This window comes from Xyrauchen texanus, chromosome 41 (genome assembly GCF_025860055.1).
Source record: "Xyrauchen texanus isolate HMW12.3.18 chromosome 41, RBS_HiC_50CHRs, whole genome shotgun sequence".
In the NCBI taxonomy this organism is placed as follows: domain Eukaryota; kingdom Metazoa; phylum Chordata; class Actinopteri; order Cypriniformes; family Catostomidae; genus Xyrauchen; species Xyrauchen texanus.
The window spans coordinates 5873115-5886845 of NC_068316.1; the positions used below are offsets into that span (position 1 = coordinate 5873115).

Here is a 13731-nt window from a genome sequence, read left to right on the forward strand (position 1 = left end):
CTGTCACTAATCGTAGGTTAACTGACCACCTTATTTCCTGCAGCTACCTGAAGAGCAGTTCCAGCTAAGCTCAGATTAAGCAGTAAAAATAGATCCCTTGAATACTTAACGTTCCTTACCTCAGACTTTGCAATTCTTGGTTTCTTTCAAAGCCTTTCTATGTTAGTAATATTAGTGCAACAGTGCGTTTCTTATAATCCTTCGCTCAAGTTTAGCTGGGAAGCTCCTCCTTTCAAGATTTGAAAATGTAATTATCCATAAGTATGTAAATAATTGTAGTTATAATTTGACATGTTACCATAGTAATAATACCTTGGTTATTTTGGACATACTGTATACCAAGATTATACCGTGGTATAATCATTCAGTGCCACGGTATACTGTACATCCAAGTACCATGGTGTTACCATCTGATTCTTTCACTCTATCACAGCACCATAGTAATACCATGTTTTTTGGGGAATCTACCAATGCAATACCATGTTTTTGGGACATATACCTTGATCATACCATACTTTGGAAGTATCTAGAGTACCATGTAAATACAATGGCTTACAAAAAAATTACCCTCGCTGTATAAAAGTGCTTTTCCGGACATGTACCATGGTAGTACTATAGTATTTTTGGTAATGTTAGGGTTCTTCTTTGTAAGAGATGATGTATGTGAATACAGTAATCATTCGGTACCATGGTATATATCCATGTACCATGGTATTACCATTGGATATCATAGTAATACCATGTTTTTTGGGCATCTGCCATGGTACTATCATGTTGTTTGGGTATGTAGCATGGTAATACCATGTTTTCTCTGACATGTACCATGATAATACTCTGGTATTATTTGAAGTACGTTGGAGTGCCATGTAAACGCAATGTCTTAAAAAAATGAATCCTTGCAGTATAAAAATACCATTGTATTACCTTGGTTTTCCGGACCTGTACTATAGGAGTACCAAAGTAGTTTTGGTACTGTTAGGGTTATTCTTTGTAAGAGATGATGTATGTGAATACATTAATTATTCTGTACCATGGTATATATCTAAATACCATGGTATTACCATTTGGATATAGTAATACCATGTTTATTTGGGCATCTGCCATGGTAAAACCATGTTGTTTGGGGATGTATCATGGTAATACCATGTTTTCTTGGACATGTACCATGATAATACCCTAGTATTTTCTGAATTACCTTGAAGTACCATGTAAATACCATCTCCTACTAAAATTTGCTGTCACTGTACAAACATACCATGGTGGTACCATGGTATTTTAATACTCTGAGGGTATTGTTTTGTATGGGATGATATACAGTACAGTATGAATATGATCCCGTTCACACCTGGTATTAAGATTAATTTTCAATCCAATCTCAAGTGTTCAGAGTTAAATACAGGTGTAAACAGGGTGCGGGTTCAGTACCATAGTATACATCCAAGTGTCATGGTATTACCATATCATACATTACTGTACCATGGTACCAAAGTAATGCCCTGTTTTTTACCATGTTCCATGCTAATACCGGTTTATTTATTTATTTTTTCCCCATAAGTACCTTGGAGTACTCTGTAATTACATCTAATCTCTTGTACAATGGATTGTCATGGGTTTTGGTACTCTGATGGTACTTTTTTAGTATATGATATTACCATTTGACACCATCACTGTACCATGATACTACCACAGTGCATTTTTGTAATGCTAAGCATACCTCATTCAGTGTAGTGATGACTCTGAAAGGTCAGAGGTCTCCAAAGGTCTTGCATGAGGGATAAGAGTGGCTCTTCACTATTAACCTCAACCTACACACAATGCTACTGCTGTCACAGACTGTGATTGGCGCTATTCAGTGCACTATAAAGACTGTGTGTGTATGTTTGCATACGACAGACCTTCTGCATGCGTGTATGTGTGTGATCAGTTTTTTATGAGAACTCTTCTACCCCCAGCTGTCTGGTGTAGTTAATGATCGCTCCCAGGGGGGCTGTTGCGAAGAGAAGTGTAGAAATTGAAACAGACGTTTGCATCCCTGCCACAACCTGTGTGGCAGCTGGGAGCGCCACTCCGCCATTCAGTACGAGGGAGGGAGAGCAGACCCTTAAAGTCATGAATATCAATGCTGAACACAGAGTCAGTGATGAAGCATCAACTGCCAACCTGCCGTGTTTCCAGCGAGATTATATCACTATATCTGCTTTGTAGTGCGTAAACGGCACTCATAGTAAACTCTGTAATCTTTCAAAAAAAGGCACCCTAATATATAGACTTCTGTTGATTACCTTTTGTCCATTTTTAGATTTTAATTGTTTATTGAAAGTAATTGTTTGTCAGTGTTAAAGAAAAAAAATAGCTTACTCGCGATTCGATAATTGTAGCATTCTTAGAATCTCTTGTGTTGGTTAAATTCGTAATTGAGTCTAGTGATTACTATTTTTTATCAATAATACATAACTATATTTACTATAGATGCAAAGGCAGTGCTGTGATAATGTTAGCATTAGCAAGAATCTTTCAACTTCTCTAAAGTCTGTTAAATTCATAATTTAGTCAGGACAAAACAAAATTCAGTTGTATCAATTGTATACCATAAATGTACATTTATATCCACAGTAACGTTATCTTTCTCGCAATTCTTTAATGTTTGTTTAAAAAAAATTGTTTTAATCAATAGTAAATTGATTTGTATAATGTTATCATTAGCATGAATCTCTCTTGCACGTTGTCTTTAATAAAGACTAAAGCAACAATATTGATTGAGAATTATTGTAATTGTGTAACTAGGCTTATTGTGAAACCCTCTAATTTGTCTCTTGCCATGTGTAATTAAGCCGAAATCCCACAGTGCATGTGACTAATCCTCCGCTTCATAATTTATTCATTATCAAGCTGTTCTTATTAAACAGCTTAATCATAATTATTAACCGTGTCTTATCAATAAAACAACAAATGGATGTTGTTTCACACCCTTTTGGTTCAGGTGAAATGTTATCCGTTACGTAAAAACGTTTGGTGTATGAACATTTTGGAGGGAAACCAAAGTGTTAAAGGCAGCATTAGCGACAGCGCTAGCCCACGCTAAACTCGTCTGTGCCTAAGGCAGATTTCGTGGCTGTAGTTTATCGTCCTGTACCCCCTGCTCGGCTTCCATCTCTCTCTCTTTAAAGAGCACACCAGTCTCAAGCTCCCTCAAGATAAACCCCAAATTACGGCTAATGTTCTACACAAGCTAATGGCTGTCGGTTCCATTAGAATATGTGTTATTTGGCACCATGGGTTTCAGACACTCCCGGACCCAACCGTTGCCTCTATTTCTCTCTCTGTCACACACACACACACACACACACACACACACACACACTCTGATACACCCCAGGCCTGTGGAGATGAATTGAGCTTGCAACACTACAATGAGCTTTTGATGCCAAGACAATGGAGGAGGCTGCCCACATCTGACTCTCTGTGTGTGTGAGCGTGTTTTTTTGAGAGCCGCTAACAATATGGGGTCCACTTTGCCGAAGCCTTCAGGGTTGGTCGGGGGGTTGTGGGTAATAGTGTCCCGAGGGCACCTGAAAATGATGTTGAAGTGTCATGAAGAGCAGAAAGATGGTCATGGCTTCCCTACTACTGACCCCCCCCTACCAATTGTACCATCACAGATACACATTGGCACTGGGCACCAGGTTAATATTACATATAAAATCACCTTACACTAAACCCAACCTCTCGTGTGCTTGGTTGCTTGCATGGCGTCTCCCATTACATCGGCAGTACTCCTCGGGCAAGACCAAATCATAATTTTTTACTTTGGGTGTACACCCTTCTCGTCAAGGTAATAGAGGTTGGATTGGAGGTGTGGTCCATCTCTTGTTCTTCTCAGTGGTTGTAGATCTTCTCTAATTGAATAAATTCTTGACAAGAGCCAGAAAAGTACATATTGTCTTTAGCCAGTAAATGAAGTGAAGAACTGGACAGTTGCCTGGTATCTTTTTTTAGTTATTGCAACAGAGTACTTGGTTTCAATCGTGTTTTTTACCATCAAACATTGTGCAAGCGTTTTTTTATGTTATTATTATTTTTGATGATATTTCAGAACATTGTAGCAACACTTTCTTGGCATCAAGTACCCAAAATGAAAGTAACGTTTATTAATGAAATAACAAATATTTATGGCCAGTAAATTTTCTCGATTCACTCAACCGTTGGGAAGGCATGGGATATTTTTTGGGGACTATACTGCTAACTTTGTATATTATAACTTTGCTAACTTTGAGTTAAGTGCATAGCAACCTTAATGGCTGCTCAAAGCACTATTAAATTAGCGAAAATATGCATATTTAGGTGGGGCGGAGAATTTATGGATATTTATGAATGAATGGTGTACTAAATTCTATTCTAAGAGTTTTCTGTGTGTGCAGATTCCGTATGGGCGTGAATATGACTCATATTCAGGAGGAGTTTTGAGAAAAGATGTGTAATAATAAGAATTTAGACTTTTTTTTTTTACTGCACTTAAGAAATGAAATTCCCAATGCTATTTCATTGATAAATCTTGTTTATTCTGAATAAATTAAACCTTGATGTCAACTGCCTTGATGTCAACTGCATAGAGACTGAACTCTATGTCTGTTTGTTTTCCTCCAGCAGATGGGATGGCAGATCCTCTCAGCTCCACCCCTGGAATGGGCAGTGCCACCAGTCCCAAACTTGAGCCTCCACCATCGCCACATGCCAACCGCAAGAAACACAAGCGGAAAAAGAGCACGGGTATCACCAAACCAGATGGCTTTTCTACAGGGAATGAAGGTAGAGCAGGCAAAGACTTATAAAAGAAATGATAATGTATATCCAAATTGGCATCAAGTATTATACATACCCCTCCTAGAACGTATAACTGTTCCAAAGTAAGTCTATAAGTTGCCCAGTTGTTGTACTTTTGGATGCTATTAGGCATTCTTTTTTCTGTATCAGGTGGGTGGTTCACACGAGCTTCAGTGTATATACTCCCATTTAAAGTCGCTGCATGGTGTTGCTGTGCAGGATCTCCAGTATCCAAATGATTATCAAAACCATTTATGGCAACAGTTACAAATTCATCAGTTGTAGGTTAGCTTAAGCTTAACAAATAAACTTCACAATTTATTTGCACTCTGGACAATTGCTTGAGCACCATTGGCGGTAACTGCTTTGTTATCATCAAATGGTTAGTAAGATAAGATGTAAGATATGAAGTACTCTGATTTGAGCCATTGTTCTATGTGTCTCATGGGACAGTGATGATACTGTATGTCATGAATGCGTTACCACATAGGTTTCATTGCCCATCCCAATGACAAATATAGACTCTTAATTGGGTTTTATTGTGGAAACAAAAGCACTTCCCTGGGGCCAATGTTGCCAATAGCGGAAATCCATCATCTGGACAGACGCTGTCCATCAATGACTTCATCACAGGTGTTTCCTAAATACATTTCATTTTTATTTTTGTATTTTTTTTGGATAGTCATTTCATCATACATGAAGACCTAACGTTACACTTTGAAGATGCACAAAAACATAAAGACTAAGCACTTTAACAATAACATGTTTGTAGTTTGTATACAGGCTAATTTTTGGAGAGAAGTTTTAGAGTTTGCCCAGTCAATTTTACCACTTTTTAAAGTTTTTTTTTTACCCCTCAAATTGTCATTGCAGATCTTCTCACAGTTTCAGACAAAAGATATTTTAGTGATTTCGAATGCCTTGCAACTACAAAAAATGTAATTGAGTAGTTGTTAATTTAGTAAAATTGTATTAACTAAAATTGCCTCCAGTTGTGTCTATTTTATTAGTGTGAAGCTAATGTTCTGCTTTGAAGTTGCACAAAAATGATAATTCAATGTTAGTAGGTGGTATACAGGCCATAATATCTCATTTTAAGGGAGAACTATTAGCGTTTGACTATGGAGCCCCTTAGAGGACATGCAGGAAGTAATTTTTTTTCTAAAATAGTTAACCATTCGCAATAAGTTTTGGGTTACGTCATAATAATTAGCATTCCCTCACAATAAGTTTTGCATTCTGTCGCAATAAGTTTTGCGTTACCTCATAATAATTTGCGTTCCCTCGAAATAAGTTTTGCGTTACCTCATAATAATTGTATTCCGTCGCAATAAGTTTTGCGTTACCTCATAATAATTTGCATTCCCTCGAAATAAGTTTTGCGTTACCTCATAATAATTTGCATTCCCTCGAAATAAGTTTTGCGTTACCTCATAATAATTTGCATTCCCTCGAAATAAGTTTTGTGTTACCTCATAATAATTCGCATTCCCTCGCAATAATTTTTGTATTCCGTCGCAATACGTTTTGCGTTACCTCATAATAATTTGTATTCCCTCACAATAAGTTTTGCATTCCGTCGCAATTATTTTTGCGTTACCTCATAATAATTTGCTTTCCCTCGAATTAAGTTTTGCGTTACCTCATAATAATTTGCATTCCCTCGAAATAAGTTTTGCGTTACCTCATAATAATTTGCATTCCCTCGCAATAATTTTTGCGTTTCCTCGCAGTAAGTTTCGCATTCCGTCGCATTAAGTTTTGCGTTACCTAATAATAATGTGTTCTCTTGCAATCAATTGTGTGTCCTCGTAACAAGTTTTCATGCCCTCAGAATAATTTGCGTTCCTTCGCAATATGTTTTTCATTCCCTCGCAATACCTTTTAATAAAATAGACACAACCTCACAATAATTTGCATACCCTTGCAATACGTTTTCCGTTTCCTTATGATAATTTGTGTTCACTTGCAATAAATTTTTCATGCCCTCGCAATAATTTGCGTTCCTTTGCAATGATTTGCATTCATTTTCAATAAGTTTTGCATGCACTCGCAGTAGTTTTGTTCCCTCGCAATAAATTTTGCATGGCCTTGCAATAAATTTACCATGAGTTTTCTATAGTAACCTTATTTTAATCTTGATATTTGTAGTAAAACTGTAGTAAAAAATACAGGAAAATGAAAACTAGGGCTATAAAAAAATATATTTTTGGGTTTTATTGTGGTTTCTACAACAAATACCATGGTAACTATATGGATATTGTATACTGAATCAAAGCCATGGTTTCTGCCAAAAAACATTACTTAACTAACTTTTCACAGTTACTACAATATTACTATAGTAAAACCAAAATAACCACACAATAATTTTTCTACCAGAGTTTTTGTTTTCCTGTGTAACTATAGTTTCCTGTTTCCTGTATCACTATGGTTTCACTATGAATATCATTGTTAAAATATGCTTTCTGTAGTAAAACCATGGTAAATGTATTGTGTAGGAACGCAAAACTTATTGCGAGGCACGAAAAGCAATTTCAGAAAAAAAAATACCCTCCCTGTCCTCTATGGGCTCCGTATTTGACCAATCATTTTTAAATTCTGTGAAAACATAGTAGCTTTTTTTGTGGTTTTTCCTCAGAAATCTTTTCTGTCTTTTTTTTTTTTTCTCAGACGATAGCTCTTGGTGATTACAAACGTCTATGAACACCCAGACATAAATGTGATTGTAGTTTTACCGGCACTAAAATTGCCTCCAATGATCCAACTCTACAATTTTGATTATTTTATTAGTATTATAGGTGTAAAAATTTCTGACATTACAAGCTCAATGGATCACAGGCTTGATCGTATCCAATTGCTGTACTGTATCAAAGAACAAGTTAAGGATGTTCACCCTTCTTAGCATTCGTTCTGTTGGAATAATTGACAGTTCCTCAAGAATATGAGGTATAACCTTTGATTTTCTTAAGCTTGTCTTGGTCATCAAGTGGAATAACATTGGCGTCAAATACAGGATATGAGCAGGATATTTTGAATGGGAGAGGGAATGTGTGCAGTCAGAATTTCGTACAAACTTCCATCATAAAGTGTTCTATTAGTGTGTGCTTGTCTGTTCTAGTGAGTGCATACCGAATACAGACATATTGCTTAAGGATGAAAATCACTCACATGGAGCAAGTTGTATCTGCTGAAGGGAGAGGAGTGTGGGGGAGATATAAAGGGGTGGTTGGATCCTTGAATAAATTGCTATCAGTTTATCTCATTTACAGGGCAATCTGAATGCTGGCAGAAATCGAATTTTAGCTGTTGTGAAGCATCATAAATCAAATGTGCTGTCACTCTGTAAGACGGTGAGGCAACTTTTTTTTGTTTGGCTTCTTTTGTGAGACTGTACAGTATATTTTACAGCATTCATTTTCTAAAGAAAATCTTTTTATACCACCAGGTAGTCAATGGCTTTTAAACAAAAATCCACAATTAAGACATATTTTGACAAATAAAGTGTTTGCATTGGGAAGTTTTATTCATTTTAGTGAATTGGTTCGTTCAGATGGTTTGTTTTGTGAACTTTTTCAAAGATCTGACCCACTTGTCAGTTGCCACTCAAAATTGTTCCTAGAAGTCCCTGTGTGACATTTAATGTGTAAAATTGGAAAATTGGGGATTACATTATGTTTTTCGATTAGATTATATAGATTGTATCACATGTCCAGGTATTTATTGTTCCAACAATATCACATTTTTAAAAACATTTATTGATATTATAAAAAAAAACAAGTAAAGGCATGTTCCAGGTTCAATACAAATTAAGCTCAGTCGACAACATTTCTGGCATAATGTTGATTACAACAAAAAATGAAAAATCGTGGTTACAGCGAGGCCCTTACAATGGGAGTCAATGAGGTTTGTCTATAAACATTAAAATGCACACATTTTAAAAGTATAGCCTCAAACCATAAACATAATTCTGGTTAACATGATTTTAGTGTGATAATCTTATCTGCGTAAATGTATTTCCAATATTACAAACCCTGTAGTCTGGTAAATGGCATAACACCAGCAAATTTCTGATATTATCACACAATTATCCTGTAAAAGGTGCTGTATGCAATTTTATTATTTATTTATTTTTTACATGGTAAAGTATGGAGAAAAAAAAATCCTACTCGCTGAGAGATATTACTGAAATAAGTGTTATAAGATATTTCAACTTTCTCTGTGATGGCTCTAGACTCTGTATATAGCAAACAAAAATGTGTCCGTGAACTGCGGACCATCTGCCTGTCAATCATTTTGCACGTTCTCATAGTGTTGAAGTTGTAGTGAATTATTGAGGCTTACTGCCATTTTTAAGCCATGTTGTTCACAAAATATTTCAGATGAGGCGCTAGTTTGCTGCTGTTGCTTTGATAATGTTGGTCTCAATAAAGCAAATTTGGTACCTTTGATATGCAGGGTTTTGGAAAGAGGGGCGTGGCTAATCCAACAGCTCAGTCTTGTGGAAGAAGAATGGCTAAAATCGATTACAGCACCTTTAACATATAAAGTGTTTACGTCTTGTGGCTATACTTTTGAAACAGTGTATATTTAAATGTTTTTGGACTGACCGATTCACTTTCATTCTAAGTGCCTTATTGTAACTGCGATTGTATTTGAAAAACAAATATTTTACAAATGCTTTTGATTGAGCTTAACTTTTATTGAACCTTACAATATTGTTGCTATTTCACAATTGTACACCAAACTTCTCCCTTAGTCGAGTGATTTATAAACACTTTGCAACAATCTGCTTGAATGAATCATTTTATATAATCAGTTTAAAAGAACAACTTATAAGAGAATAGGTCATTATTACTTGTTGTCAGCCTAGCAGTTAGCACACATGGTGTGACCCATGGTGCCCATGTAAAACAATGAGAGTTTGAATTCGGCTTGCAACATTTCCCAGTCACATCTTTTCTCTCTTATGTACCTTTAAAAAGAAAAGGGATAAAAAGACCAAAAATGTGTATGCACTGGAAACATTGGATTAAGCAAGGAGAAAACATTTTTAAAAGGGTCAAGGGTTTTCAGAATGTAATCATTGGAACACTTTAGACTCTTATCTTAAGTTTCAGGTCAATACAAGAGCAAACAGGCCAGTAATTCTTCTACATGCAGTGCCTCTCCATCAAACAGCATCAGTGGAGCGTTTTCTCGATTGCCCACTGAATGTACAGTGGTATAATGAACATCTCAGGTGCTTAAAAAAGATGCAGGCTTTTTGTTGAGACAGCTGACAAGAGCTTTAATGGCCACACCATCAGTTCTTTACTCTTGTACACATGCCTCAATGTTAAACCGCCGATGAAGATATGTTTGCATGTTTGCAAGTCAATTCATTTGGACTTTCTGTAGTTGTTGGTTGGGAATTTCCATGGTGTTCTCAATACAATTTAGCTACTATTGCAAAGGTGTGAAAATATGATGTCCTGGAATTGGTCTTACTGAATTGACAGATTTTGGATTAGTTTTTAAAGAGTACTTGTCAATCAAGCAAAACATGTTTACTTTTTTTTGTGTTTACGTCCATATGCAACTCCTAATTGGGTGTTTTTTTTTTTTTCATGCATCCCCTATGTGGAGCCATACAGAATTGGATTGTGATAATAAGATATTAAACATTTAGTCAGTTTATCTATTTTTCAGAAAGGATTTTATATTGTGCTTTATTTTTATTTTATTAACAAGGGTTCTATTTTTATATATTTGGTGGTTGAATAATAATCAGGTGATTAGTGGTTGACCTATTCAAGTGATTCTCATGAAACTGGCCCTATTTTACTCCAAAAACAAAAGAAAAAAATATATAATAAAAGTCCATGTTGCCTATAGAAAATGAAGCCTATTCTTGCGGCCATTAAGATTTCTTATATTTTGACATTATTTTCATAAACGTTAAGCATATTTTAGCCCCATTTCTCATTACATAATGTGAAGGGGAAAAAAAGATTGTCATAATGATATTCTCATAACCGCAATCTGAAAAACGATGTATTATTTACATTTTTAATTATTTATAAATTATAGTTTTACTATCTTGGTACTGCCTTTCATTTTCACTGATTTTAATAAGGAAAATGTTTTACAACAGCTTCTTTTTATTCTTATACAGTATAAACATGAATGTGTGTGTGTGTGTGTGTGTGTGTGTGTGTGAGTGTGTGTGTGTGTGTGTAGTACTGTGCAAAAGATGTTTCACAAAAGCATTTATCTTAAGATGGTTATTTATATCTTCAGCTTTAGTGTGTCAATAGGAAATATAAATGTTAGACTCCCAAACATTACTTTTGCAAATAGAAAAGAAGAACAGGGAGCCCTGCATTAGATGGCATGGCCCCTTAAAGCCCATATATATTGATTTGCGGTTAAATATGACCAAGACATTTTCATGACAGGTTTTGTGAGAATCCCTCTTTATGGGATTTTCAATAAAGCTGATCAGAACAATATATACAATACGACTTGTAAAGCACATCAAATACGTTTGGTTTTGGCTCTTTCAACAGCTTCTGGGACCCCCCTTTGATGGAAAATATAACGATATCAGTGTTTGCATGGCATTATATACACAAATACAAATGCAGGTGCATATATTTGTAAATTAATGTGCATTAAATCGTTGTTTGGGTGGGTTAACGTCTCGTTATATTGTTTTGGTGCATTTACCTTCAATGCATTTTTTGAAGTCTCATACTTGTAACATCAAAGTGCGTCTGTGTATATAAGGGGTGTTATCATTTGTATTGTCTGTGCATCTGAATGCATTTACTCCTCCTCAGTTTTTGGCCCCGTATCCCCCCAGGCCATTGTCAGTAATGGCCGTGTGCTGATTTCTCTAATACAGGTTAGGAATATTGCCTTTAATGATGTGTAAAATGAGCAAACACCGCCGCTGACATTTACAGATGGCACAGGCAGGCCTGGTTCCTCCCAGCTGCCCGTTAATTCTTAGACACCAGCAAGCAACTCTATATGCCCAGACCTGTTCTGTGTATCATTGCACATGTGTTGGAATCAAGATTGTGCTTGTCACCTTTTGGAGTTTGTAAAGCATCACCCAAGCACACACACACCTTCATTTAGAGCCCTCGCGGCTGGTGCTGAATTGATGGATTTGCCGTTGTGTGGCCGTGTGCTCTGATGGGATAGCAATCGGGTTACACTAGTAGGTCCAGATGTGGTACTGGAGCAGGCGTGTGACCCAGAGGGCATTCAGGTTGAAGCAGCTGCCTTGATTAGATGTGATTCACTTGAACAAATGTTGTGACTTTTTTATTGTTTCTTTATGGCTCTCTTTCTCGCTTTGTGCTAATTCGCTTTGAATTGTTTTCCTTCTTTTGTTGCAAAAGGAATATTTAAGTAAAGACAACATGAAGACAAAATTGACCACATTTACTTTCTTAAAGGAATATTCCGGGTTCAATAGAAGTTAAGCTCATTCGAGAGCATTTGTGGCATAATGTTGATTACCACAAAACAATTTATTTTGAGTCGTCCGTCCTTTTCCTTAAAAAGAAATAAATAAATAAAGTATGAATCAAGGTTACTGTGAGACACTTGCAATGGAAGTGAATGGGACCTATTTTTGGAGGGTTTAAAGGCAGAAATGTGAAGCTTCACATTTTATAAAGGCACTTACATTCATTCTTCTGTTAAAATGTATGTATTATTTGAGCTGTAAAGTTGTTTTACATTTTAATTTTTGCAGTCAATTTAGGGTTTTAGGGTTTGTTGACATTACATCGTCATGGGAACAAAGTTGTAAAATTTACACAGAAAAGGTGAAGTTAGTAAGTGATTTTTATCACACTAAAATCATGTTAACATGCACATTGTTTACGTCTTGTGGCTATACTTTTGAAATAGTGAGTATTTTAACATTAACCGATTGTCCCCCATTCACTTCTATTGGAAGTGCCTCACTGTAGCTCAGATTTTTAAAGAAAAAAATGGTCAAGTCAAAATCTATTTTATGTTAATCACTATTATGCCACAAATATTTTCAGTTTAGCTAAACTTGTATTGACCCAACAATATTCCTTTAATGAATGTGCCTAAATTTTTATGCATGCTTTAACATTGCAAGGTATTCTGAGAAAAAAAGAATTGCAATTTTTCATTAAAATGTAATAACTTTCTCAATGTTAATAAGGTTGTAGACTAACATGTAAGGAACCAATCAAATACAGATCAATTCTAGTCGAACATTACATTATTTCCCACTTAATTTCCAGTATCAATCGTAACTGTCACATTATTGATGCTGTAGGTGTCCTTATGGCAGATCACAACTTAAGACAAAAGGTAGCAAGTGGATTGTCATATATTAAAGGGATAGTTCACCCAAAAATGACAATTCTGTCATTTTCACACTCTGATCATGTTTCAAATCCCATACTTTTTCCCCCTATGGAACACAAAAGGATTACATTTCATTAGACCACTTCATGTATGGAGTAAAACATGCAATGAAAGTTAACAGTGACTGAGGATAACATTTTTCCTAACATCTCCATTTGTGTTCCATGGAAGAAAGAAAGTCATACAGGGTTTGGAAAAACATGAGTGTACTGTTACTAAATGGTGACAGAATTTGTATTTTTAGCCAAACTATCCCTTTAACAGACCTCATAGCCCTGAAATAGTGTTTAGGTCAATGAAGTGTTTTTCTTATTTTCTTACAATAAAGTACATGATCATATTGCATAAATCACTGTGTAATCCAGGACATGTAAGGGGTTGATATAATAATTTAAAGTTGCAAAATTTTGTCAAACAGGAAAGAGCTCATAATAAAGACATTACGATTTTGATTGACAGGTCTGTTGTTTCAGAATCCACAAAGATTGTGGACAATAAAGCTCATTA

At 35.7% G+C, this 13731-nt stretch overlaps 1 protein-coding gene across 4 annotated transcripts in view; it reads left to right on the forward strand.

Moving 5' to 3' along the window:
• The window catches only part of LOC127634269 (arf-GAP with GTPase, ANK repeat and PH domain-containing protein 3-like), a 217595-nt gene that overhangs the window by 177828 nt on the left and 26036 nt on the right, over positions 1-13731 (forward strand). For 3 of the 4 annotated variants that reach the window (XM_052113742.1, XM_052113743.1, XM_052113740.1), the window contains exon 13: positions 4645-4806. In XM_052113742.1, coding sequence (XP_051969702.1) covers positions 4645-4806 — 162 coding nt within the window. The remainder of the gene's footprint in view (positions 1-4644; positions 4807-13731) is intronic. The other variant, XM_052113741.1, reaches the window with a different exon arrangement.